Raw genomic sequence first — 26,348 nt, forward strand, 5'->3', positions numbered from 1 at the left:
ATTTTGTGAGGAGCTCTGGTGCAATCAAGCCAAGGCTGGTCGTATCCTCGTATATTTGTGCTGAGTGAGGTTGTCCATGCAATCCTCTGGGCTCTCTCGCCTCTGTGCCTATGCACAGTGTTGGTTGGCAGGCAGGCGGACAGGCAGCGCAGCCTGTGCCAACACAGCTGCCTATTGAGAGGCAGCGTGATGGACACAATGTGAGTGACAGACTTGCTGTATCAACAGCTCCCCCTTTTCTGCTGTTGTGGCCAGAAATAAACCATAAATACCCCCCTGTCCCTGCCCTTGAATGGCTCAACCCCACCAACGACCAAGTGGCTTTGAAAAAGGACAGCGCCACTTCTTAGCAGACAGACGCAGGTAAAGTCGATCAGCATCCGGATACAGGAGTGAATTGGTTAGCAATTTTGAGAATCTGGAGTTGGATACTGCACCAGTGAACATTAATGGAAAAATCTTGTCCTATTTAGATGAATTGATTGAGCCAAATGTACTTGGTATATAGATTTAATAAACATTCACATTGCTTTTGACATACATATCAGGCGTAATCCATACATTTTGTTATATCAGATTTCAACTCACAGACACCACAATATAATTTCTCAATGATGTCTGACCCATTTGAATGTTGGTCTGCATGCTCCGTTTTACCAAGGTGCACATAATGGCCAATGGTATCTTTTTTGGTGTGTGTTTGTGCGTTAACTAAAAAGTGGAGGAGCAATTGGAAGAATGTCAGAACAGCAGGGTGCCCCGGAGCAGCTGGCTGCAGGAAAGAGCCAGGGTGGAGCCGGAGCCACATACAAGGTATTGAAATAGCAAGCATACGCAGCAGTGAGATTTATGCACATGCCAATAATGCCACTCATGCTTGAACGCGCCCTTCTTCTAAACTGTTTAACTCGCACTTCACGAATGCCTGAAAGACCCCCCCCCCTCTATTTTTCTCTATGACCCAGGTGGTGCTGTTTGAATTTGAGAACTTTCAGGGAAGCAAAGCTGAGTTCTCAGCAGAGTGTCAAGATGTACTCGAGAAAGGCCTCCAGAAGGTTGCCTCGGTGATAGTAGAATGTGGGCCGTGAGTAATCTTTGGAGATGTTTCAATTCACACATGTATGCATTCTTTGAAATGTGTCGATTTAATCACACACATCCTTTTTGTTGTCCTTTTTATTCCAACAGATGGGTGGCTTATGATCGTCACGGCTTCACGGGGGAACAATTTATTCTGGAGAAAGGCCAGTACCCTCGCTGGGACACTTGGACCAACAGTCAGAACAGCTACTCCCTCTTGTCCCTAAAGCCACTCAAGTTGGTGGGTATAAGTCACTTCGTGAATCTCGATGGGTTTTACATTTGCCATATCAGCATTTTGTGTCTCCCGTCCATTTTCAGGATAGTGCTGACCACAAGATACACTTGTTTGAGAACCCCGGCTTTACAGGTAGAAAGCTGGAAATTATTGACGATGACGTTCCCAGTTTGTGGGGCCACGGTTTTCAGGATCGCGTAGCAAGTGTCAAAGCTCTCAATGGAACGTAAGATCTCTCCTCACTATCACTTGATATTATCCTGATAGTCTGTGGGCAATTTTGGACTCCACATTCTGTGTATCTGTGAAACTTCTCCAGATGGGTTGGCTACATGTACCCAGGCTACAGGGGGCGCCAGTTTATCTTTGAACTAGGGGATTTCAAGCACTGGAATGACTGGCACGCCCCCGTGCCCCAGATCCAGTCTGTCCGACGCGTGCGGGACATGCAGTGGCACAAGACGGGCTGCTTCTCTGCTGTAGATCCGGCTCCAGCTCCCACTCCAGACCCTGACCCTGCTCCAGCACCACCTGTTCCTTCTACCAAAGGTGGATCCAGCTGAGCGGGATCCTAACCTGCCTCTCCCAAGCGCCACGCAGAGCCCTGTCTCTGCCCTCACTAACCTTGACAAATGCTGCTTATGCCCACAGGAGTGCCATATATATTTCCGTGGCCAATAAAAGTCGACTTGCAATTGGTGGTTGTTAATAATGCTCATGTAATTAGTCAAAGAGATGTCATGTAAACACTGTAGAAAAGTCACGAGAAGTGAAAAATCTTCCTGTATGTGAAACTATTCCAGTCTACCACTTTACCGTAGCATAAAGAGGCCACAATGTATTGTCAGTGTGTGATTAGCATTTAGTCATAAGCATGGAAACTATATCAAAATGTATGTAAGCTTGCTATTAAAATATAGTGCACCACATTTCCCCCCTGTAGTCCTCATTGTCTGTTTGATCAGCATTGTAATGACCTGTTGAAAGACAATCATCAAAAATCCAATTTTGAAATGTGACTCAGCCACAAGCAGCCGTAAAATATTTGATCATGTACTCTTCACATCTTCAAGTGTATCAAGCAACCCCTCTGTAGCTTTGTCTTCTTTGCACACACAACCCAAACATGCAAATTATATCATAAAGAAAAGCATATAACCCTGAGCCTATGCATATCGATTTACGTAGTTCTTAAGTGTAAATGAAACTGATAAAATGTAGGCCAGACCACTTTGTAGGAAACCTTTGGATGGATATGGTCAAATCCAAGGACAAAATACATATGGTGTATAACCTTCCCAATAGCTTACATTACCTGAACTTTTCCCTAAAATTATAAGAAACAGCCAACAAACACAGAATGAAAAGCGTCCATCTTCGTCATGATAAAATAACAGACGTAGAGGGTTAACCTTAGAAAACGATGTCTACACTGTATGACAAAGTCAGCCGCCTTTGATAACAGGAGTGAATCGCCTCACAGCAAAATATGACTTTGAATCTGGAATAATTGTGAAAATCTGCCACCAATAAAATATTTGTAAATCACAATTCATGAGTCTGCCCTCTTTTATTTATTGTTTTATGATTTTATTTCCACCATACCATTGTCAGACCACAAATTAAGAGTTCTCAGTTTGTATTTGTACACAATCGCATGTCTGTATGTACTGTAAATAACATGCTCCACAAACTACGTACATGAGATGTGTACAAACTACAATCAACTCATTTCACAAGTTGGCAGTTAAATGCCTTGGTGTGGAGCATATCTAATTTATCTGTATGACCTGTTTAATCTTGACCAAATGACTTATTTTTTCTTTTTCACTGTATGACTGGGACACATGGTGTCAAAACCAGCGGATTCTAAAATGGCATGAGGTGACATTTGAAAGGGCTTTATTTTTTTTACTTGCGGCACAACACATGAATTCTAAGAACGTAAACAATACAGTTCTATACATCTAAAACTTACTTTGTAAAATATATAATGAAAAAATTATCCAACATCATAATGTTATTTAGAGGCTAAATACACAACTACACGAGGCAAAGTACTGCTTTATGAAATTTGTAATTTGTAAATTAGACACGATTGTTTGACCAGAGTTTGCATTAAAATTTACTTGACTTCAATTGCTGCCTTTATAGTTATGAAAAATAACTTTCTAAGCATTGTCTTCCACGAGCCGCATCACAGGAATGTTCACTCTACTCTCTCATTGTGGCTGGGGACCTTTTGGCACTGTTTGTGCTGAATCATGGGGATATTCAACAATGACTGGCTGGATAAAACTGACAAGTAATGAAATTACTTTGGGGGGGGACACCCCAGCGTAGGGGGTGGGAGTCTACGCAGTGACCCCTCAACTCAGTCCGCCTGGCCTATGGCAGGCCTCTCTGCGAGCTGGCACAGTCACGGTGGGTAATGTTGGCAGAGTTTCCCCCCTGTGTTTCCTGTATATATTGAGTGAGCGCACCATCACAACCACACTGGCACGGACTGGCACTGGTAAGACTTCATCTTTATTATTTTGGATTTTAACAGTCATTTCCATGATGATTAAATTTGAGACAAATGCATTGCTACTCTTTTATTTTGTCACGTAATCCTTCGTTATTGTTTTCATTCTCTTACAAATTCACATCAAAGGTTTTTGTACTTTAGGATAATTTGAGTATAAGTGAGCTTTTATTTGGTGAATGGTATATTTTATTTGACACTGAAAGTGGAAAAAATTCTAAAGGTTGCTTTATGAATGTATATTTTATTCGAATGCTTTCGATGAGTGATTCGTAACTGGTGGGTTGTGAAAAGCTAATCAAAAAGTATATTCAGATGTGATGTGTGTCAGTGATGTTGAATTTTCACTCAGCAAAAGAATATTTTGAAAAGCTCGGGTATAAATGAAAGTTGTGACATTTTATTTTATTTCTGTACATGTTTATATCGAATTAACATGTTCCTTCTCAGTTCTTTAAGCACGTAATGTGTCATGATATTAAATAGTGCATTTTGAAGAGGGCGGGTTGCTTGGCCCCAACAAAAGTGTAAATGTGGCTTCCAAAGAATCAGTTTAACTCAAAATGTGACCTCATATTTCATCATCTTCATATTTTAGCTTTGTATGTGCATATCTAGCTATAGTATTGTAACAGTAATAAATGTAGCTATGCTATGTTTGGGTTTCAGTTTCATCTTTGCCTATCAACTTATTATGGCCACAGACCATCAGAACCCCGCATCCAAGCAGCAGCAGCCAGGCTCCAGTGCACTCAAGGTAACAAAGTGATTGCATTAAAGAAAGATGCCACCCGCGAGGTTCACTTACCCCTTTGGAGTCAACACTTGCGCTGTGTTACTCAAATGGCCACGATTTTACTTGACTGGCAGATACATATGAATTAACATTGCTTCTCCCGGTCTGTTGTTGCCCTCCAGCTGGTTATCTATGAGCAGGAAAACTTCCAGGGACGGTGCCATGAGCTGACTGGTCCCTGTAACAACCTCCAGGAAGCAGGCGTGGAGAAAGTGGGCTCCATACTGGTGCTTTGTGGACCGTGAGTGTGGGTTTAGAGATGGACTCCAAATATAATTTAAGAGAAGGCTATTCTGTGGTTTCATGTCCACATAGAACACAAGCCCAGATCTCTTTCTTTTAACTCCTCTCAGGTGGGTGGGATATGAGCAGACCGAATGCAAGGGCGAGCAGTATGTGTTTGAGAAGGGGGAGTATCCTCGCTGGGATTCCTGGACCAACAGCAGGCGCAGTGACACCATTGCTGCATTCCGACCAATTAAAGTGGTGAGAAAGCGCACTTTTTTTCCACTAGTGATTTTTTGTCATATACTACAACGTCTTGCCCCTAATGTTTCGCTCTGAGAGCATCAAATGCATCTTTGCAGGATGAAAGCTTGAAACCAAATTTGCTGATGAGAACGTCACTCACTCTGCTAATTCGGTTTGGTTCCCAGGACAGCCAGGAGCACAAGATTGTCCTTTATGAGAACCCCAGCTTCGCAGGCAAGAAGATAGAAATCATCGATGATGATGTCCCCAGCTTTCACGCGCATGGCTACCAGGAAAGAGTCTCCTCTGTTCGGGTTCAGAGCGGCACGTGAGTCCAGCTAAAGCTAGTCGCCGTCCCCTACAGCTTCAAACTAATCCAATTCCACTTGTGCTCCTTACACGCCAGTTGGGTGGGCTACCAATATCCGGGCTACAGAGGCTACCAGTATCTGTTCGAGAAGGGCGAGTATAAGGACAACACGGAGTTCGGCGCCCAGATCCCACAGATCCAGTCGGTTCGGCGCATCAGAGACATGCAGTGGCATCAGAGGGGTGCTTTTCATCCCGTCAACTAAGCTCATGCGTATTTCCAAGTATGAACCTTGACCTCTGCACGCTTACTCCCATCCAGCAATGAGCATTTCCTTCATGAGTTGCAAACTGCATGGATAGGCCAACTCATTGCAGCTGTTGCAGAAGTGAATCATTTGAAGCGACTGAATAATAAATTGCTTCTTGCTTACATTTCTCGACGCGAGTCTGTTCTGTGAAAATGACCAGAATGTGCTACACCATCTCAATGTTCTTAGCTGTCAGCTGGCCTGAGAAACTTGATTTTTTGCCCAAATTTGCATCAGGGTCGATCGCTAATATAGGCTAATGTGACAATGTCATGATTACAGCAAATATTTGCACGAAAAACAATTCAAGGACATGAAAAGAAAAAGAATAATCAATTAAAATAATTAATTATGGCAGTAACTCAGTGTGTCTTGTGCTGCTTGATCCGTACATTTGGGATAAATCTGAAGTTCATCATCTGATATAGACAATCATTACGCGGATATTCTTGGAGTTTGCCAGAGAAACAGACAAAAGCCCACCAATTCAAAGTGTTATTAATGTTCAAACTGTACATAGTGTTACAGTGGCACAAACGTTTGCCTTTTAATCCAATACAAAACATTTGTTGCCTTTCATGTACAGCTTTACTCCCAATTATTCCCAATTATTCAAGTAGAGGATATTTTTCAACGCACAGTTCAATTGTATTTAATTTGTGAGTACTATAGGCTAGCATGCATTTGTATTTAATCTTTATTTATAAAATTGTATTTGAGTTAAAAAGGGCATTTATATTTTATGATCAATGCTTTTAAATTGAATTATTATTTAGAAACACTTTAAAGCGCAGTTAGTGTGAATGTTCAAAATGTACATAATAAAACGTTGGCGAGGTATTTCTTGGCGTTGACGGCAGGGTGCGCTGTTGGCAGTTGACGTGACTCCCCGTTAGTTAGTGAAGAAGAAGAGCCGATGGCACGAAGCCGTAGTTAGCTAGTCAGTATGCGCCTCTCAAATGCCTCAATTTTCTCCACTACTTCTTAATTGAGGTGCAGAAGTTCACGTTTGTGCTACAGTTCTTCCGTACATTGGCATTCTTTCTCAACCCTGACTCTGCTAAAACGGTATGAAACGTTTTACACTTAAACGAGACTTCATACTCCCTTGTGCTGTAGTAGCTAACCAGTGAGAATCATCATGGTAAATTTAAAGGGAGCAATTTTCCATTCTAGACTCAAAATTGAGACTTTGCTTTTAGTGGTAGTACATCAAAGTGGGACTCCCTAAACCTTATCAATTAATAAATAATAAAATTTGTTGCTGCTTACTATTTTGTATACAGCTCGTGGGAGAGTTGGTCACCGTTTATAGTGAGGATGTATATAAAATTGATAAACATACAACGTAGTTGTCTTTGAATATATTTTGGACATCACACTGAAAGTAGAAATCCATTTGGATGAGGTCTGATGATCGTTGTGGCCATTTAGTTAGCTCTCGTCGACCAAGCCATATATGGCATAAATTTCCTTCTATTGGGTAGAAGTAAATAAAGAACGGTGTAACACTACCTATCTTATATAGAACTTTAGATTAAATCTCAATAATCTCAAATAATCATAATGCTATGTTTAAATTAAAAACTTTATTGATGTCCATTGTCCATAAATTTAACCATTTAAAATAGTGCTACATACAAAATTAGAACAGTAAAGCTTGGGTTTATTGGAAAATTGTCAAAATGATTGTAGACCCAATGATGTAATCACATCACTGTCTCAACAGCAAAGATGCCTGTCCAGTGCAGCAACTGCGTTGAGAAGCGTGCCATGCTGAAACGTCCAAAGACGGGCCACTCGCTGTGTAAGGAGTGCTTCTTCTGGGCCTTCGAGGAGGAGGTGCATCAAACCATCGTGGCGGCAAAGTTATTCCAACCTGGTGAGATCGTTGGGATCGCTGCATCTGGTGGCAAAGATTCCACAGTTTTGGCGCACCTGATGAAGCTCCTGAACGAGAGGTACTCGTACGGCTTGAATCTCATGCTCCTCTCTGTGGATGAGGGCATCACTGGTTACAGAGATGATTCTTTGGAGACGGTGAAGAGGAATCAGCAACAGTATGAGCTTCCACTGAAGATCGTGTCATATGAGGAGCTGTACGGATGGACTATGGACGCCATAGTGAAGCAAGTGGGACTAAAAAATAACTGCACCTTCTGTGGCGTGTTCCGACGACAGGCGCTGGATAGAGGAGCCGTCATGCTGAAAGTGGACAAGATATGCACAGGTAAGTTTATCATAGAGTTTTGCTTTTTTAATCAATTATATTTGAATAAATAATACATTTTAATAATAAATCACTTTTTGCTGATGTTGAATGAATGAGGTTGCATTTAAGTCAATGAAGACTAATGCCTGTGGTTTTCTGCAGGTCACAATGCCGATGATGTAGCCGAAACGGTACTGATGAATGTCTTGCGAGGGGACATTGCGCGTCTGCGGCGGTGTACCGCCATCTCCACCAACAGCGAAGGCGACGGGGTCGTACCACGCTGCAAGCCTCTCAAATACGCCTATGAGAAAGAGATCGTTTTGTATGCTTACTTCAAAAAGTTGGACTATTTTTCCACGGAATGCATCTACTCTCCCAATGCTTATCGCGGCTACGCAAGGACCTTTTTAAAAGATCTGGAGAGCATACGTTCCAGCTCCATCATTGATATCATCCACTCGGGAGAGAATCTTTCTGTACGAGAGGGGGTGAAGATGCCTGTGCAGGGAACTTGCAGCAAGTGTGGTTATATCTCCAGTCAGACATTGTGTAAGGCCTGTGTGCTGCTGGAGGGTCTGAATAGAGGCTTGCCCAAGCTGGGCATTGGAAAACATCACCGCTTGCATGAAAAAATTGTTAACAATGAGCCATTTACTGAAAAGGAGGTGAGGAAGTTGAAAGTGCTTGACATTTGACAAGTATGACACCAAGAAATTACATTACTTTTCTCTGAAAATGAACATTGTTAACACACTTAACTGCCACCTTTGATTGACCATACCAATTCCAGGGGATTTTTAAAAGTTCGTTACTGTGGTTATTGGTACCCATGATCAATTGATGTGCTATAATGTGTATAACATGACTATTAATTTTTTTTTAACATTCTTGGTTGGAGTTGGAGTACCACTTGAAATGATAATTATAGCAGAATTTATTGCTTTCACACTTTTAATTATCTTTTAACTATTAATTATGTCTTTTGTAGCTCTTTTTGACTCCGTGGATGGTGCCAGCACGCTTTAATTTTGCACTGACAATCCTGATTAAATAGGGGTTCTCAAACTGGGGCTATGCAATATAATTCACAAGATGTTAAGCAAAAAAATATGCATCCCTTCATTTGGTGACCAGTCCTCTAATAAAAAAAAGTTATAAAAGAATCAAGGAATGGATGGATGCATGTTTTCCTTACAATAAATGGGTAGTTGTTCACACTTGAGCAATTCACAGTAGTGGATCTCCTGCAGGAAGTTCCAGCTCCTTTAAAATGTCATATGCTGTCTCAAACAAAACTAATTATGCTTAGAAATGACAGTTAATCCTCAAGTTTTAAAACCATCGATCCATTTTTTGTCTAATTACTGTCGCATTTATTTTGCATGAGTGGTTTCTGCAAGATGATATCCTTGCAAAAGGCTTCTTTAAAATTGTGTAGTACAGTGATTCTTCAACTTTTTACACACCCATGTACCTCGCCGAGTAGCACCCATATGCCATAAACAGACCAAAACACAGTTGGATAGCAGGCATTATTTATATCTTGTCAGAACAATGTTTTACCATTGTTTACTGAATTATGTGTTTGTGACCTCCGCGTTAAAAGACGACGTGGTCGTTTGGCCACTAGATGTCGCTCCAAAATCCACGCGTGTTGAGTGCCAGGCGCGCTCTGGCTCCATCGAAGTACACGTATCGTGCGCGCACACAGTTAGCGCGTTCACGTGAACGACCCTGACCAACTTCCAGGAGGGAGAATCAGAAGTGCAGTTTGCAGAGGAAAGCTCACACTTGGCTCAAAGTGGAGTGGCATTGAGTCACACGGGTCGAAGCAGACACTCAGCATGGACGATCTGGGTGAGTTTTAACCTCATGCTGCATTGGAAAGGGTCGTGTTCGGGATTGAGAAACCAAAGTAGCGGCGAAAGCAGGGCGGAGGAGTCAACGTGACAAGGAAAAGTTTCTCCATTCACTATGAGACGCATTCCAATGTTGACGCAAAGTTATAGTGAAACTTTACCCCATTTGACATTTTACATATTTCCGCTGTTGTTGTTTTTTTTGGCAGCAATTCTATCAGTGTTATCCTAGCTAGCATTTACATTTTAAAAGTCCCTCCCTTGGGACGTCAGCAGATTTCCATTTCAATAACTCGTAGCATGTATTTTATCCACCGAATTTACTCCGTACTGCGGATCTTGTTGACTGATCTTTTGATGATAACCCGTCAACTTTTGCCTCAACAAGTTGCTGATTGTACGTGGAGAGGTGGGCACGCCAACAGGCCTCCCCTTGTCTGTATTCACAAGAAGAAAAGACAGGAAAAAGATGAGTTGTGATGAAATGGTGAAATTCAACATTCACTCCGTGAGACTGAAATGACGAGCCTCTGTAAAGCGACATAAAACGTTAATAAATAAGTAATGCTCGCACAGCATCGACATTACAGTTTGCTTTATTGGGGTGTGATTCTGTACAGCACTATAGAAACAGCTTACAAATTGATGTTGTCGTTGCTGCTGCTCCAGTCATAATAAGCAAAAACCACAATGCCTTCATGGGAAATTTTGGCCTTGAATGCAGGTTTATTTAGCAGTGATACACATGAAATAAGCTTGTGACTAATACTAAACCCAGCTTACAGTGTATATAAGGATGCACAGTGCCCTCACATAGTTAACTGTTTGCAAACTTGTGAATTTTTTTTTTTTTAGTTTTACCTCCATTGTAGTTAAAAACTCAACTGTTTGCTGTTTTTGTGCTCAGGGCAATAGCAGTATTGCTATGGTGCCATCCAATGACATATTGGTGCCAAGGAAACAGTTCCAAGTGGCATTGTCTTCTAGAATTGTCCACGCTACGGATTTTACATTGCAGAAAAGCAGGTGTTGGGATGTTGGCCTGACTTATTTATTTGTCTTGTGGTGTGAACACCTCCAGAAGGCGAGTGAAAGGCTGATTGTTGGTCAAAAGGAGCCTGCTGTCTTGCTGAAGTAGCCCAAGTTTGAAGGCGGTGCGGAGGGGGCGGGCTGCAGAAGAATTCATCACTCTGATGCAGGCTCCAAGGTCAAATACTCTGTGGGTCATGACCTATTTCTACTCTTGACTTCATACATGTTGCCCCAAATGGGGGAGCTGTCACCCTGTCAAACTTGAGCCCCTGATGCTTTGGAATTGTTTCAAATATATCTAATTATTTTCTGTAAGGTACAGTAATCGCTCTTAAGTGTTATCACCCATCAATTTTTTCACTGGGCCATCATGGATATGTAAAGATGAACAGTGTCAAGTATTTACTTCACATCCTTTAAACCACACTTGTCAACAACTTCTAGATGTTCTGTTTGGAAACATGATCAGTCTCCTTCCACCTCCATAGGAAAGGGAATTCCCTCTGAGAGCTAGCACTTTGAAGTTCAGTGGGTTCCGAGTTAGCCCCTGGGGTGCGTCCGTTTATACCAGTTATAGGATGCCAGTAAATCACAAGGCAGTTGTGACATGGGCGGCGAGTGAGAGTTGATTCCACACTCACTGTCCAAATGTCAGCAGTAGCAATGGTCTTGTGATAGTTACCCAAAGTCTTTTGAGCTATAAAACATAAAATTTGTTAGGAGAGAAGAAACGAGTCAAGAAGAAAAGTCATGACTATTATGACCATCTATCTTAGTTATTGCAACTTAGCGGTATTATGAAATGACAGATACATGAACCTAAGCATTGTGACAAGTTTATTTTGATTCCAAAAAACCCTGCAGCAATACACAAGCATATCAGCTGATCATGTTTCAGACAAGGTCTCGTTGAAAGACGGCTTGCGGTTGAGCCGACATGCTCTTTAATGTTGTGTGTTCCAACAGCATACTCAAAGTCATTTCGCGGCTTCTGCGTCCCAGTTATTGGGTAGCACAGTTAGTGTAACCCGACGAGCTATCATCACCCTATCGTGCCTGCACCCCGGTAAAAATCGCCGGCCTCGGCTGGACAAGACGGAAGCTCATGGCTGTAAATCACTTTCGTTCCCGAACTCCCCACCCATCCTGTTCTGGATCTGGGGAAGAGCGAGCAGCATGGCTGACCTCATCGCTTAGGCAACAGACCCTGCCCCACATCCTGAGGAAACAGGAGAAAAACAATGAGCAGAGTCAGCGCTGAAGGCCACTGTTAGAAACGCCGCTGGGAGTTGACACTGGGCTCCACAATTCTTTCTATTTTCCCGTCTTTGGTCTTTTTTGCTCTGCATCTTCTTAGTTGTACCCCTGGTCCATTGATGATTTTTACTTTGCACATAAAGTAGTTTTTTGAGGTACTTTATTGTTCCAGGGGGAAAGCGTGCGGAACGACATACTAAGTACTGACGGAATTGGGTTTTTTTTTCTGTCAATATACTCTTCACGAATTGGATCGCTGGTGACTGCCTCTCACTGTACTTTATATTTCAGCAGATTAAGTATCCAAATAAGTGAATGTGACAATTGTAAAGGCGGAATGTCAATTTCTTAGATTCCACCCAGGTAATCTCTTTTGCCCTGGCGGGTCACATTGATTTTTCAGGTTCTTTACTTTTTTTCGTATTTTATTTTTTTAAATCAGAGCAATGCGTCACTCAGTGGTTTCGTTGCAAAGTCTCTGCAAGAGCATGATAAGAACTCAGGTATTTGAGAGCAGGGAGGCGTGACTGTTTTGTGATGGAAAAAATGGAACGAGGGGGTCTTAAATCATCACAGCTAAAGCCCATAAAAAACTGGCTCCCCTTTGCATCTTTACACTGTATTGCCAGACTTGCCAGACTGACCGTCTGTCTGTCTGTCTATTTGTCTATTTACTGTTTTTAAACAGAAATGTATTTTATACTGTGCCCATGTTTTATTGTCGTGCTTGCTTTTAAATATTCTCTCTTTGTCCCCTCATTGTTTGTGCGTCAATGGGTTTAGGAGTTGTGAACAAAATTTCATTGTGCAATGTACACTGAGAATAGTCTTAAAATTCAAAGACAGCTTTTTCAGCAGCCAGTCCAGGGCCAGCTAATGACAGCAATATGTTCCATGTGAGCAAAGCAAGAAAAAAAACACTGGGGAATGCTTGTAAAGCAGTAATTGCAAAAAGCATGTAACAAATGCGTGCACGTTGCAGAGTCTATATTTCAAATGTTTTTGCAGGCCTTGTGTCGTCAGATGGTGATAGTTGTGTCAGCAATATACGCACATTTTTGGCACCCTTTCGCAAAATGAACAAAACCGCACAATAGTCAGTGGAGTAACTTGAACCAGACAAAAGTATTAATAGATTAAAAAATGTGCAGAAAACTAACAAACTAAAACCTGGCTTGTTGTTTTAATTGTAGTACAACACAACCATTCAAAAAATAATAATGAAACTGATCTACACTCTTAAATTGTACAATTTATATTTGGAAATCGTTCATATTGAAAATGCTGCCAATGATGTCGTCACCTTCGTTTTCTGTTGTGCCTTGTGCTCTGATACCCGACCGAAGTTACACGATGTTTGTGTATTTCTTGTAAAAGCCAGCTAAAAGCAAAAACGATTTTGCATTTGCCGCTAGACCACGACTACGTGTTAATAGGGTGTTCTGTGTTTTTAGCACATGCAACAAAGTGGTCTTTCTTTGAGGGCCTGCCACATCCTACACAATCGACAGATATGCATTCCTGACATTTGCTTGAGGATGAATGTGGACTCTGTCAATTACATCAGTCTCGAGACTACGCCCCCATTTGTTATTCAACTGCAGGGGGGAGGGCTTTCATTTTCTGCCATTAAGTATTCAACTCAATGAGAGTATTTAGTTACTCATTTTATATGCGATTTAGTGTATTGGCACATGTGCTGTGCTTGTCTATCTATTAATTAACCGGCAGGCTGGACTCCACTAACCCCCCCCTCCTGGCATGTTAACATTTGCTGCCAGTCTTGTTTTATATAAATATCATCTAAGTCTGCTGGTCTAGGGTTTCATCGCGGGTCCATAAACAGGTGAGCTGTGCACCCTGGTGACCCATCCCCATGGCCCACGTGTTAATAGAAAGGATTAAACAGCTCTGCTTACACTCCACTCTTTGGTGCGCTCTGCGGTAAATACACTGTTGTAGTATTGACAACATCATCATTATTCTGGAATTCAAAGTATGCACGAGATAGCGGGGCGCATCCTGTAATTTGACATTTTCGGCATGAATGACTCTGCATCCGTTTACATTTGCCTCTTATAGTTTTACTGTCAAGACAGGTGTGGGTATGAAATGAAAGGATAGGTGCTAATTATACATCTCCTTCTGAGCCCGATTGCTTTCTTTCAGCACATCGGACAAAAGGAATGTGCGGAATGCTGCATCAACGTTCACATCCATCTGATAAAAGCAAGACCGTAGGGCGGCGGAAACTCGTGTGGTGGTACAGGGACAAGAGTGGACAAGCCCCACTGCCACAAGAATGTGTCGTGTATCCACACACTGACAATTGCTTAGCCCAATCGGACACAGATGTCGCATTTGACTGGGCTCCGAGTCGCTGTAATAGATGTTTGACTGCTGCATTCAAGTCAGTCATAAACCTCTAGATGACATGTTTTCTCCAGAGACTGCACAATGAACGATTGAGTCAGTATACTGTCGAAGCAGAATTGGACTTTGTCCTCTGGCTTCAAGTCCCTATTTTGGAATGGAAAAGATTAGTCTGTTGCTTGGCTTACAGGGCATGTTTTCAATCTAACTGCTTCTATCGCTTTGTGAACCACACTTGGGGACATAGACAAACACACACTGTCATTCAGAGGCAACACTCGAGATTGCCCTCTAGAGGGGAAATCTTTCCCTTTAAAAAAAAGAGGAAATCGTTTTACCCAAGAGTTAAGTGTTTAACTGAACACGTATGCAAATGACTTGACAACACATAAAAGAAAAACAATCGTAATGCAATTGCGATCTTTTGTATGTAATCATGCAGAACTGTATTCACTTTCTCCCTTGTTTCTTGGATGGTTATCCTTCTCATGCAAATGGAAACTGCTGAGTCCACATAGTCCAAAATGTGGTTTCAGAAAGTGGCACAGTATTTTCAAAAGCCTCAGGCAGTGGTGTTTCTTTGCCAGTGTGAGAAACCTTTCTAGGAACAGCTTACTCAAAATATTTGTTGACACTGAGTCAATTTTTTTTTTCTACGATGCAAGTGTTTACAGTTTGTATAAATCACACTGTCCAAGCCAACATTGGTATTTTTCCTTCCTGGAGGCTTTGTCTTTTAAGTGACAGTCATCATCAGCGGGTCCTTGTTCAGCATGTCAGCGGCAGGTGCAGATTATTTTGAGAGGGCCGTGATATTTTAGCTCATTTGCACAGACATGAGCTACTCGCTGGGCTTAGTGCTTTAAATAGGCAGGAGTCCCATGTGGTTTATGGTAAACCAGACAAATTCAACACGTATCCTCTGGGCAGGATGCCAGGATGCATATACAGTATTGGTCACAACATGTGTGTCCATGACTTTTCTGGGATTTGGATCTGGTAAATGATTGCCATTTAAAATACTGTACAGTTTACATTTGCCAAAATCATTTAGTATCTTGGATGAGAAGATTAAAAAAAATCTCATTACTTTCACTGGAGGGATACTGTCAGGCAAGTTTGGTGAGCAGACCCCTCCCTCAACCCTGCAGAAGTGTATCATTGCTCTTGTTCCCCTCACTATCTTTGTCTACTTCACAAGAACACATTGCTGTGGATGGGCACATACAACAGGTGCAGCAAGAATGTGAGTACAGATTCTGATCTTTTTATGGTGCCGGTTTGAGCCTGACATGAAATATTTAACCTCAACTTAGTTTTTGTGAAAGTGTGCTGGTAGATGGCTTGATATGCCGTCGTATTGTAGGAACTCAGTGGGACTAACTGGGAGATGTGGAATGACTGAGACAACATTCTAAACAGGGATAGTTTCTCTCTCCTGAAGAATGTTTTATTTTCAAGTTGTGTATCCATAGAAAAAAAAAATACAAGTGGATTTTCAGGTTCCAATCGATATTCTTTGTATGTATATTGTAATCCATTCGTTGTTGTTTTTTTCTCTTTATCTCTTCCATTGCTTGTGATTCAAAAGTGTTCCAAGTGTCTTAAGTGTCGAAGTATGCAGCTGGCAGAGGATGGATACATTGTGTGATGTAAGAGTCTATTTTATACTTGCATTCTGTTGGCCACTAAGCAGCAGGACATAATCCCTGGACAAGGTTCAGAAACACCTCGGCTTTGTTGTTCAGAACAATCGCATGGTTTCGGATCTATGTCTCTCCAAAGTGGAGGCTGTCTGGAGGACAGGTAACTCATTCGCTGCCAGCCCAGTGAAAATGGATCTTTGACGTCTGTAGCCGTCAATGGTGGTGAATTACGTAAGCAACTCATTGACAGCAGGGTTGTATTTATAGTGAAGGGCAAAGAATGCTGAGGATGTTTTTGAAAGGTCAGAATGTTTAGTCATGATGGCGATGTTAGGAAGTGAATCGCTCTGGGGACGAGTTGCAATATTTACCAGTACACACATAAGCGATCGTGCAAAAAACACCATGATTTATGTCTTTGTTTGGGAAAGGTCATAAAATGCTCTGGGAAACGTTGTCTTGCAGACGCATTACTGGCTGACCTGGAATCAACCACGTCCCACATTTCAAAAAGACCAGTGTTTTTACCAGATGAGACCCCCTACTCTATCCCGAGTGGGAATTATTGCCAGGATCAATCAGTTCCTCCTCCAGTCCCTCCTCCGCCCACAGTTGAAGCTCTGAATGGTTCCCTGCAAGACCACTCCCACCACTCTTCTCAACAGGTACAAGATATAAAAAATCTAAGATGGATAAAATAATTGAGCCATACTGTAACTCTCAATCAATTCACCTTTGTGTCTAATTTAACTGTTCTTAAAATGGCCGCAGTCTTTAGGTTCAGCCCAGAAGAGCTCATGGTCGAGGGACAGTAGTGGCTCTCCGTCTCACATTGAAGAAGACCACGTCTACAGGTTTGCCATCTACACTGCATCAGTTGCTCTTTATTGCTTCAGTTAACACTCGTTTCTCTTCCTCAGCTTTCCAAACAAACAAAAGTCATCAGACTCATCAACATCAGCCATGACTTCTGCTCTGGGCAGCAACTTGTCTGAGCTTGACAGACTACTTCTGGAGCTTAATGCGGTTCAGCAGAGCTCCCCTTCATTCCCCACTACAGGTGCATTCAAGGGTTTCATCTTCATCAGGCCCGTTAGCACAGAACGTAATGAGTAATGTTTATGTTTTGACAGAAGAGAGACCCCCACCCCTACCATCCACTAGCATCACCCACTATGAGAATGGCAATGCCCCTGACATAAGAGTTAGCCCTCCGCCTCAGGAGGAGCCCAAGAAAAATGGAACAAGGCAGGATGAGGGCCGGCCCACAGTGGAGAGTCTTTTGGATGAGCTGGAGGGCTCAGTGCCTTCAACCAGGTTAGGATGAGTTTAACAATTTTTTTTTGATGTTTGATGTTCAAAGGCAAACACTATGTATTTTATTTTCCAGCCCCTCCCCTCGCCACAGTGATATGGACAGCCCCTCGCAACAGCAGGCACGGATTTCAGCTTCATGTGCCACAAGAGAGTTAGATGAGCTGATGGCCTCTTTGTCTGACTTCAAGGTGCAGTCTAAAAAAAAAAAAGAAAGAAATCCCAAAACCATATTCAGGATGGTTTCTCTGTTCCTGCCTTCTGGCTTACTCTCATTTCTGTGTTTCTAGCCCAGCTCTTCTTCCACCCCTCCTCATCCTCCAGTCTCTACCTTCGTCACCCCAGTGGCTTCACCTTTCCTCAGTCTGTCCCACTCATCTGCCTGTGCTTCTCCTATGTTCTCTTTGCCTGCCGGTCTAGAACTCCACATAGACGAGGACGGTGTAGACCGAGCCTCTTTGAAACGTCTCCCTTGTCACAGTCCAATATCATCCCTTTCTGCAGCCAGTGATCTCGACTCTGTCGCAGATGTGCTTTCTGCGGTCCCACCATCGCCAAACAATTCGCTGCTTGTCCTCACCGTTTCCGGCAGAAACAACCAGCAGAGAAACAGTTCGAGCCCATCCACTACTCCCTCGACGACTTCAGTAAACACAGTCTTGGACCACAAGACTTCCAAATCACCTAGTCCATCTGTGGAGCGCATTTCACCCCTAGCAGCTGCAGCCTCACCCCTTCACTACCTCACCCCTCCTATCTCTATACCCAAGACTCCTTCACTTCTCCTTTGTACTTCCTCTGTGTCGCCTCCCCTCACCAATAACTCCTTCACACCCTCCTCCTCGGTCTCTCCGACCAACATTTCCTCATATACGACCATCACGAGCTCTTCAATTTCCAGTGGACATCTGTTGCAGCCAGCACCTGCAGCCAAGAGCGCACTGCATCAGTTGCCTGTTGAAGACCTCTCCCTGAATGAAGCGCTCGACAAACTGCTAGAGATGAGTTTCGCACAAATTCACTCAGCGGCCGAAGTGAAGGATCTGCAGCTGCACACGGAGGCGCACTATCTCGGCAGAGGAGTCCCCGAGGTGCCGGAGGAATTCATCCTGCTCATGGACAGAAACAGTGTGCAGCCCGACATGTTCACCTGCACCGCTAACACCATCACAGATGAATCAGTGGACGGAGGTACCGACACCAACGGAGATCTGGACTGGGCTGATGAGGAGCTGTCAGTGTCCTTACACGACGGACTAGATGGCACCATGACGCCGTACACCGAGAGGCTGTACACAGATGGCAGCGTGACTCCACTGACGGAAGCTAGCTGGATGGATGATTCCATGACGCCGTCCACGTGTCCTGGGACGCCGGACGCTGCCTTGGATCTGCCTTTGTTGCAGCCACCCAATATGGACAGAGTGTCTGCCTCAGGACACGTAGGCATCTCGCTTGCTCGATGCAGGATGTCCTTGTGTTTCTCACGTGTGACATTGTTTGCTTTTGGGAGTGATGCATCGCTACCAGCTCGTGCCTGCTGCTAAACAGCAAAGGAAAAGCCCTTTAGGCTCTTAACATGGATTGCTTTGCTGTTCTACTCACTGTGTTACTGAGTTATTTGGCTTAGCAGAGGGTATGCAAGGAATGTGAGGTTTTGCCACAGCATGGAGTATGATTCTTAAGCCCCTCCCCCCCAAACGCTGCATTCCTGCTCGGAAATGTCATCATGCGACTCACCTGGTCGATGTGCTCTTGCTGTTCATCACCGAGCCGTGGTATCTGTGGATTGATGATGAGATGCTCAACATTCCTGTCTAGATCAAATCTGTGATAAGGCGCACTAAGGAGACCCCCAATGTGCACCCGATGTATCGAGACGGTCTCCTGCGCAGGAAAATGGGCCCCGTCATTGTCAACAAGAACTCTTCCCAGGACCGCCTCATAGAGGAGCTTCAGGGCAAGTTTGGTATCGCCCGCTCTGAGCGTCGATGTAAACAGCCAGACGAGTGGATGATGGACGGGTTCGTTGTCACGTCCAAGCCTCAACGCTACCGCCCTGACGGAGCGCTCGGCGAGGTGGACAAGGTCGGCTGCGGGCTTTTCAACAGACACAGTTGATTCACGTTCAGTGCCCACAGTTTCTCTTTGTGTGCTTCCCTTTTTGTTTCTCTTCCACTTTAGATTGTAATTTCCCCCGGGTCGCCTGCTCCCGTGAGACGGGTCCTCCCGCCTCAGTCACCTCCTGCTCCTCGTCCTCCTCCTATCATAGAAGACCCTAAACTCATGCTCCCGGTGCAGCAACATCCCGCTCCTTTACCTCCACCCCCTCCACCTCCCTCGCCCCCTCCTCACATCCAAGCGCAAGACACAGCTCTACCTCAGCACATAATGACAGCTTCACAAGCACCACTGTCACCACCCGCTCAGGAACCACCAGTCCACAAACTAGAGCCCCCCATGTCCATTCATAAAAGTCCAACCCACCCTTCACCACCAGTTGAACCCAAAGTCCTGGTATCTGTCGGCTGCCAAACTGACTGTGACCCACTCTTCTCCTCGGTACAGGCTTGAACCCTCTGTCTCTTTTTCCCTTTCTGCCTGTTGTACCTTTTACAGTACAGTAAATGCTTGCCATTAGCTTGTTAAGCAAGCTATCAGGTGTATTTTCAACTCAACCCTTTCCATATTCCAACCTCCCCAGATGGCTCAAGGGAAAGGGGTTTCTTCTGGCGCTCAGCAGACGCAGGTCAACAAGCTGGACAACATGCTTGGGAGCCTGCAGTCGGACCTTAACAAACTGGGTGTGCAGACAGTGGCCAAAGGAGTTTGTGGTGCCTGCTTCAAGCCAATTGTGGGGCAGGTGAGTCGCTCAGCTATTATACGCTGAGGGCAAAAATGATCCCACTTGCACCTTACTTGCATATGCCATTTGTGTTTGTTTAGTTGGTGACTGCCATGGGGCGCACATGGCATCCTGAACACTTTGTGTGCACGCACTGTCAAGAGGAGATTGGCTCCAGAAACTTTTTTGAGCGGGAAGGACAGCCCTACTGTGAGAGAGATTACCATAACCTGTTTTCTCCTCGATGCCACTACTGCAATGGGCCCATACTAAATGTGCGTCCTCGCTTTTCTGCCTCTACCTTTCCTGCAAGTAGAACTCAATCTGTTTTTGTCACGTTTACAGCAAGTTGTAACTGCGCTGGATCGAACATGGCACCCCGAACATTTCTTCTGCGCTCAGTGTGGATGCTTCTTCGACCCAGACGGTAGAGCGGGTTCTTGACGAAATTTGACGTCAGCAAAACCGGAATTGAATTTTCTGATCTTTGATCTCCTTCTTCTTACAAGGCTTCCATGAAAAGGATGGCAAGGCTTACTGCAGGAAGGATTACTTTGACATGTTTGCACCAAAATGTGGTGGCTGCGCGAGAGCCATCGTGGAGAACTACATCTCGGCACTCAACTCGCTTTGGCACCCGGAGTGTTTTGTTTGCAGGGTGTGTATCAGACGGCGTTTTGCGGAACGGTAAGATGCGCTGTGAGAATATACATCTTCATCTACTGTCAATTCTTTCTCTTCAGGAGTGTTTCACGCCATTTGTCAATGGAAGTTTCTTTGAGCACGACGGCCAGCCCTACTGTGAAGTCCACTACCACGAGCGCCGCGGTTCTCTGTGCTCCGGCTGCCAGAAGCCCATCACAGGTCGCTGTATCACAGCTATGGCCAAGAAGTTCCACCCGGAACACTTTGTCTGCGCCTTCTGCCTCAAGCAACTCAACAAAGGCACATTTAAAGAGCAGAACGACAAACCCTACTGCCACGGCTGCTTTGTGAAGCTCTTTAGTTAAGGAGCGAGGCAGCTACTGCGCAGAAAAGTGTCCGTAGCATCGCAGGCACTAGTCCAGACTGATGTCAATCAACGTAAGGTTGTGACCCTTTTCAAATGTGTGTATGCATAGGCTAAACATTATTCATCCTGCTTGGGATTAAGTCTATAAACTGTGCCCAATATTTCATAACAATGGAAATGAAGGGTGAAATAACGTTTGCATGTTTTAACTTATGACTTCAACTTTCCCTAATAGTTTCTTTTCTTTCCATTACATTTGCTAGTTCATTTACTTGTCAGGTGGCGATGAAAGACTGAGGACTGAAGAAATCATAAAATGTGCATTTTTAACATTCTCACTGGTTGAGTATGTCCCTTTTAGGATTTATTTTTTAGTTAAAATCAGACAATTAGAGCAGGGAGCAGGTGACCTGCTATTGTGCGATTAACTGATTTTCAACCAGCTTATGATGTTTTGTTTTAGTCTTTTATTGTGTCAAAGTTGACGCATTAATGTAAGTGAAACATCAACTGGAAATTGGTTGAGTGAGCAATTGGTTGTTTTGTGGCGTGTGTGAAGATGTTTTCTTTTCACTCTGTGGATTTATTCAATCAGCCACACATTTTAGACTTGATTTGTTTATACCAGCATGTTAGAAAACATTTATTTAATGTACAGTACATAAGAAGGACATTTTTAGAGTAACGTCTTTCTAGACTTGATCACAATTCTAATTGTTCCACAGTAATTGCTGTTGTCTTGAGTAAGTAGAAAGCCAAAGCTAAATGTTTCACTGCCAAATCATTCCTTGTTTTCACTGATGAAAACAGTTTCACCATTCATTTCCTCAAATTTTCACAGATATTACTGTTTATAGTCATTTCCAGCGTCTCCACCCTATTACCGTACAATTCATTTTGTAAATCTGCAATTTTAGGCGAGGCACTGGGATGCTTCCCAAGACTGTTTTTGATAGCTACTCCCTACAAAGATGGTGATCATTGGTTGGACTGTGATGCTGGACTACTGTGTTCCTATGTCAGAATCGTTGGACGACAAGGACGCTATATGGCATTGTATTATCAAACCATTAAACTTGTATCTGCAGTCGTGGCATGTCTTTTGTCCAATATGAGTGATTGTATTAAGACTGTTGGCTTTGACACCTTGTGACATTTTATTGAAAGCAAACGGGAAAAAGTACGACTAGTCCTGTGAGCTGCATCTACTGCAGTTAGTTACCAACCTTTTTGTGTGAGAGTAAAAGCTACTATGTACTTCTTAGGAACTGATTAATGCAAAGGGCTACCAGTTTGATACAAACATCTGAAATAACAAAATACATTTATTAATATTATTGTAGCCCATGTTTAATATTCATTTATATGAAGCCACTGATAATGCCACAATGATTTGTCACAGAGAAAAATATCAATATGCAACACTTTCTTTCTATGAATCTCCGCTAGTGTTTACATTTTCAAATTTTACATTTTTTCCGTTTCTTTTAAAATTGTATACATTTTAATGATGACTTTTGTAATGTAGTTGACTAATTTTGTTTTTAATAAAAAAAAAAAAAAGCTGAGTAACTGGTGCACCGTGAATGGTGAAAAGAAATACCACGTGACAGGAATAGTACCACCTTTCACTCGATTGCGCTGATTGGAGAAAACCATTACCACGTGATTGAGTCTGTTGTACCCGGAAGAATGACAAATGTTTCTTGTTACAAGCCGTATGAGTGAAATCGGTCTTCTCGAAAGATGATTAATTAAAGTTTAATACTTTTTAATTTTGACGAACTCAAGAAGGAAATATATCTAACGAAACAGAGCATTTTAGATGCTACAGTTTTGTTTATCTGTTCAACATGTTGACCGGTGATTCAATTCGAATTCTCTGACAGGAACTTTAGTGCTTTCGTTCTGCGCGTTTTAATCACTTTCACTTCACCTTTTAGCGCCTGTCGTTGGTTTTCCTGTGTTTTAACCAAATAGCATCATGGCATCCTACTTCGAGGAGCACGATTGTGAGCCCACCAACCCTGAGGAACAGTACCGCCAGAACGCTCTACTTGAGCTGGCAAGGTGACAATCTACTATTGGAGCTGTCATTACATATCCTTGAAGTCCAGCTAAGGTTCATGTACAAGTACTAGTATGCGCGTTTGTAAAGCTAAGTTGCGCGCTACGTGTAATACTAATGAAGCGCTATATGTTAACTAGTAGTATTTTTTTTTTTTATTGAATATTATTGTAACATGCACATGTAAGATGCACAGTTTGATCATTAACACTTTGTATCAAACTGATTCATTTGAAATTTATTGTATTACATTTGTTATACTTTTAAAACTTTATAAAAACAAACTGCTTTTTAAAATATGCAAATCTAATGTGCTAAAAAGTTAAATACAGCTGAATTGGACTAGCTCTAAGCTGTGATTCTTTTAGGTACCACTAGAGGGAGCCTACATACCACTAGTGGCAGTTTTGCCTCACAAGCATCGTCATTGTCTGGCTGTACAAAAACATTGACCTTGAGCTGGATAATCAAGGTTATCCAAGAACTGCTCAGACGGTTTTCATTAGTCATGACCCAGCTTACTTTAGCAGTCATGACTTCATGATGCCATTTGACCTTTTATACTGGCTTGTGTTTGCCTGTGAAGGTCTCTCATGCAGGGTTTGGACTTGATGGACTCGGGGGACTCATCAGACTGGAACCAGCGTCTTCCTCCTCCTGCTGCAAAAGTAGCTGTGCAGACGCTCAATGTGGTGGTTATTTCCCCTGAACAAGCAGGTGACAGCTCTATGAATTTAACACGAATAGTTTTTATTCCGCTGACATATTCAATAATAACAATGTATTTGTACCTGTTGGTATGTTGATAAAGGGGGACTGTATAAAAAGAGGAAAGTAGTTCCCAGGGATCTGTGACATATTTTCAACAAAATACCCAACAAATCAAGAATTCTCTGATACGTTACACACTGTTTCTTGTCTTACTAAAATCAGCCCATTTGTGACGGCAACCTCATCTCATACAAGTGAGCGACTGGACATCGTGCAAACACGATCGGTGGATATGACAGGTGCCGACCCAGCTGCTCTCGAATGTTAACTTGTTTTTGCTATTGCAGACAAAGGCCTGAAGTGTCCTGTTTGTTTACTGGAGTTTGAAGAGGAGGAGACGGTTCGAGAAATGCCTTGCAAACATCTTTTCCACTCTGGATGTATACTGCCCTGGCTGGGCAAGGTATTAAGAGCACAGATATTTTTTGGTTTAGTCACTTGCAAGGCAGCATCTTGTCTCCTGTTGCAATATTATTGTATTTTTGTTTTGTTTTTTACTCTTTCAAACTCCAGACAAACTCCTGCCCGCTGTGTCGACTTGAACTACCAACCGATAATGCAGACTACGAGGACTTCAAGAAAGACAAGGTGAGTGTGTGTATGCATGAACGCCTGTACATTCACATGTAAGTGTTTGCTAAGTGTGTGTGTGTCCTGTAGGAGAGAAGAAAACAGAGGGAGCACAGACTGGAGGACCTCCATGGAGCAATGTACACATGACAGTGACCTTTCAACATTACTTGATATTCAGGACGTTTTTAAGCAAGAGTCAAAGTACACACATTCTAGCCTTCAATATGCAGCATTGACTCAGTATTGTTTATACAATTTCCTCTAAAGTATATAATTTATTATATAAATGATATGACTTTTGTTTTTATCAGTTGTCCTAGTTTCATTCCATACATGTTATTTGAAACTGTCAACCACAATCCTTTACTGTGCACTAGTGCTGTATTGTATAAATTATGGATTATGCATCTCTGCAACCCAACCTGTCTTTACATGGGTTGTATTCCCCCCCACAACTTCTGAATGGGCCTCATGGTGTGTTTTGTCTGGTTGTATAACTATTTTTAAAACCGCATAATGGTCTACTGTGGGCCTGCTGTACTATACCGTCTATATCAGGGGTCTCAAACTTACAGCCCACGGAACATTTGTAGGCTGCAGGCTGACATTTTGCAGCCTTTTTCTTGACATCTAAGTTTAATGTTGGTGGGCACCCTCCTTTTTGCCCCATTGTTGACCTGAGTGTCCCCCCCGAGGGAGGTTTTAATAACGATTGCGACACCCAGTCGCAATCTTTATTAAAACCTCCCTCGAAACGAAGGTTGGCAACGAGAATAGCTGATTTCAAGAAAAGCAGACAAATGTTTTTTTGTTGTTGTTGAGCACGTGACCCTGTGCTGACATGTCTTGAATGCACAGAGAGCTTAAGAAATCATGTGCTGAGTATGCAAAGTACCAGGGTGAGAGAGAACCATGTCACCTATCTTGTTCACATTCTGAAGAACTTGATGTTCTGAAGTGTTTTTTGTTAATGAAGATTGAGAAGATTAGATCTTGTACTTGTGAATACTTGAACCCCTTTTTGTTGGACACATGTAGAATATATCACCAGCAATCAGCGTGAATTGAGTTTGAGATAGTGTTGGCTCGTGAATGAATGAATCGTTCAAGGAATCGAATTTTTCCAGTGAACGAGAGTGAACGAATCACTTTCTAAAGTGTGGGTGAACTGCCTTACCGTGCATCAACGGCTCAGTCAGTGAACGTGTTGCGTCTCCTGGCGTGACCTATGTAAGCCAGAATGTCGATTTATGATTTGCCAAGGAAAGAAAGAACCACTCAATGAAACACCACTTCTTTTATGCGTGTTTTCTCCAAGCTAACGGCTAACTTTATTGCATGAAGGGATGCGCCGTTATCCAACAATGGGGAGATTATGCTTCTTTTTGGGTAATCTTGACTTTATAACACTTATAGTAGTTTTTCAATAAAGTGTATGCATATATACGCCTAAATATTGTTATCCAATATATCTACTGCAATTTCACATTGGATTGCTGGTTTGAAATTTACTTTTAATATTATTTTTAATAAACATGTGTTAAAACTTGTCTGGTGTTTTATTCCTTGTTTTTATGTTCACCAATTAAAACATAAAAATCACACATTTGGTTAACTGCTTTATATGTGTAGGTACACCTCATGGACACTT

The 26,348-nt window shown here is 42.7% G+C and overlaps 5 protein-coding genes across 8 annotated transcripts; all 5 read left to right on the forward strand.

Moving 5' to 3' along the window:
* Positions 1 to 277: 277 nt before the first annotated feature.
* Positions 278 to 2,247, forward strand: LOC119126628 (beta-crystallin B3-like). The gene is made up of 6 exons (XM_037257883.1): positions 278 to 363; positions 720 to 813; positions 966 to 1,084; positions 1,189 to 1,321; positions 1,402 to 1,544; positions 1,638 to 2,247. Exons 1-6 carry the CDS (start codon positions 293 to 295, stop codon positions 1,879 to 1,881), a joined length of 804 nt encoding a protein of 267 aa, XP_037113778.1. The 5' UTR covers positions 278 to 292; the 3' UTR covers positions 1,882 to 2,247.
* A 1,459-nt stretch (positions 2,248 to 3,706) lies between these two features.
* Positions 3,707 to 5,860, forward strand: crybb2 (crystallin, beta B2). The gene is made up of 6 exons (XM_037257890.1): positions 3,707 to 3,833; positions 4,515 to 4,602; positions 4,764 to 4,882; positions 4,995 to 5,127; positions 5,298 to 5,440; positions 5,519 to 5,860. Exons 2-6 carry the CDS (start codon positions 4,540 to 4,542, stop codon positions 5,685 to 5,687), a joined length of 627 nt encoding a protein of 208 aa, XP_037113785.1. The 5' UTR covers positions 3,707 to 3,833; positions 4,515 to 4,539; the 3' UTR covers positions 5,688 to 5,860.
* Positions 5,861 to 6,621: 761 nt separating this feature from the next.
* Positions 6,622 to 9,012, forward strand: ctu1 (cytosolic thiouridylase subunit 1 homolog (S. pombe)). The gene is made up of 3 exons (XM_037257871.1): positions 6,622 to 6,800; positions 7,462 to 7,962; positions 8,107 to 9,012. The coding sequence occupies exons 2-3, from the start codon at positions 7,467 to 7,469 to the stop codon at positions 8,640 to 8,642; spliced, it is 1,032 nt and encodes a 343-aa protein (XP_037113766.1). The 5' UTR covers positions 6,622 to 6,800; positions 7,462 to 7,466; the 3' UTR covers positions 8,643 to 9,012.
* A 525-nt stretch (positions 9,013 to 9,537) lies between these two features.
* pxnb (paxillin b) lies at positions 9,538 to 22,372 on the forward strand. 4 transcript variants are annotated; one of them, XM_037257820.1, is made up of 14 exons: positions 9,538 to 9,804; positions 16,580 to 16,779; positions 16,886 to 16,968; positions 17,035 to 17,174; positions 17,248 to 17,431; positions 17,505 to 17,619; positions 17,719 to 18,870; positions 19,250 to 19,516; positions 19,613 to 19,990; positions 20,133 to 20,291; positions 20,375 to 20,548; positions 20,619 to 20,700; positions 20,783 to 20,931; positions 21,017 to 22,372. In XM_037257820.1, the coding sequence occupies exons 1-14, from the start codon at positions 9,792 to 9,794 to the stop codon at positions 21,281 to 21,283; spliced, it is 3,363 nt and encodes a 1,120-aa protein (XP_037113715.1). In that variant the 5' UTR covers positions 9,538 to 9,791; the 3' UTR covers positions 21,284 to 22,372. The 4 variants fall into 4 exon arrangements, with proteins under 4 accessions (XP_037113715.1, XP_037113717.1, XP_037113714.1 ...); XM_037257819.1 differs by lacking the exon at positions 9,538 to 9,804 and adding an exon at positions 13,889 to 15,714; XM_037257822.1 differs by lacking the exons at positions 17,719 to 18,870; positions 19,250 to 19,516; positions 19,613 to 19,990 and having other exon boundaries at positions 9,611 to 9,804.
* A 556-nt stretch (positions 22,373 to 22,928) lies between these two features.
* Positions 22,929 to 25,484, forward strand: rnf215 (ring finger protein 215). Its single transcript, XM_037257897.1, has 6 exons — positions 22,929 to 23,005; positions 23,217 to 23,355; positions 23,940 to 24,070; positions 24,412 to 24,527; positions 24,638 to 24,712; positions 24,785 to 25,484. The coding sequence occupies exons 2-6, from the start codon at positions 23,270 to 23,272 to the stop codon at positions 24,842 to 24,844; spliced, it is 468 nt and encodes a 155-aa protein (XP_037113792.1). The 5' UTR covers positions 22,929 to 23,005; positions 23,217 to 23,269; the 3' UTR covers positions 24,845 to 25,484.
* The last annotated feature ends 864 nt before the right edge of the window (positions 25,485 to 26,348 follow it).

The sequence above is a fragment of the Syngnathus acus genome, chromosome 9 (assembly GCF_901709675.1).
Source record: "Syngnathus acus chromosome 9, fSynAcu1.2, whole genome shotgun sequence".
In the NCBI taxonomy this organism is placed as follows: Eukaryota; Metazoa; Chordata; class Actinopteri; order Syngnathiformes; family Syngnathidae; genus Syngnathus; species Syngnathus acus.

Excerpts from the sequence above, each read along its gene's own strand:
- LOC119126628 (XM_037257883.1), top strand. The coding sequence starts at position 293 with ATGGCTCAACCCCACCAACGACCAAGTGGCTTTGAAAAAGGACAGCGC. Across the intron at positions 364-719 it reads TTCTTAGCAGACAGACGCAG|TGGAGGAGCAATTGGAAGAA; the intron begins GTAAAGTCGATC and ends TTAACTAAAAAG. Across the intron at positions 814-965 it reads GAGCCGGAGCCACATACAAG|GTGGTGCTGTTTGAATTTGA; the intron begins GTATTGAAATAG and ends TCTATGACCCAG.
- crybb2 (XM_037257890.1), top strand. The coding sequence starts at position 4,540 with ATGGCCACAGACCATCAGAACCCCGCATCCAAGCAGCAGCAGCCAGGC. Across the intron at positions 5,128-5,297 it reads CATTCCGACCAATTAAAGTG|GACAGCCAGGAGCACAAGAT; the intron begins GTGAGAAAGCGC and ends TTTGGTTCCCAG. Across the intron at positions 5,441-5,518 it reads GTTCGGGTTCAGAGCGGCAC|TTGGGTGGGCTACCAATATC; the intron begins GTGAGTCCAGCT and ends CTTACACGCCAG.
- ctu1 (XM_037257871.1), top strand. The coding sequence starts at position 7,467 with ATGCCTGTCCAGTGCAGCAACTGCGTTGAGAAGCGTGCCATGCTGAAA. Across the intron at positions 7,963-8,106 it reads AGTGGACAAGATATGCACAG|GTCACAATGCCGATGATGTA; the intron begins GTAAGTTTATCA and ends GGTTTTCTGCAG.
- pxnb (XM_037257819.1), top strand. The coding sequence starts at position 15,531 with ATGAGAAGATTAAAAAAAATCTCATTACTTTCACTGGAGGGATACTGT. Across the intron at positions 16,969-17,034 it reads GAAGAAGACCACGTCTACAG|CTTTCCAAACAAACAAAAGT; the intron begins GTTTGCCATCTA and ends TCTCTTCCTCAG. Across the intron at positions 19,517-19,612 it reads CGCTCGGCGAGGTGGACAAG|ATTGTAATTTCCCCCGGGTC; the intron begins GTCGGCTGCGGG and ends CTTCCACTTTAG.
- rnf215 (XM_037257897.1), top strand. The coding sequence starts at position 23,270 with ATGGCATCCTACTTCGAGGAGCACGATTGTGAGCCCACCAACCCTGAG. Across the intron at positions 23,356-23,939 it reads GCTCTACTTGAGCTGGCAAG|GTCTCTCATGCAGGGTTTGG; the intron begins GTGACAATCTAC and ends TTGCCTGTGAAG. Across the intron at positions 24,713-24,784 it reads AGGACTTCAAGAAAGACAAG|GAGAGAAGAAAACAGAGGGA; the intron begins GTGAGTGTGTGT and ends TGTGTCCTGTAG.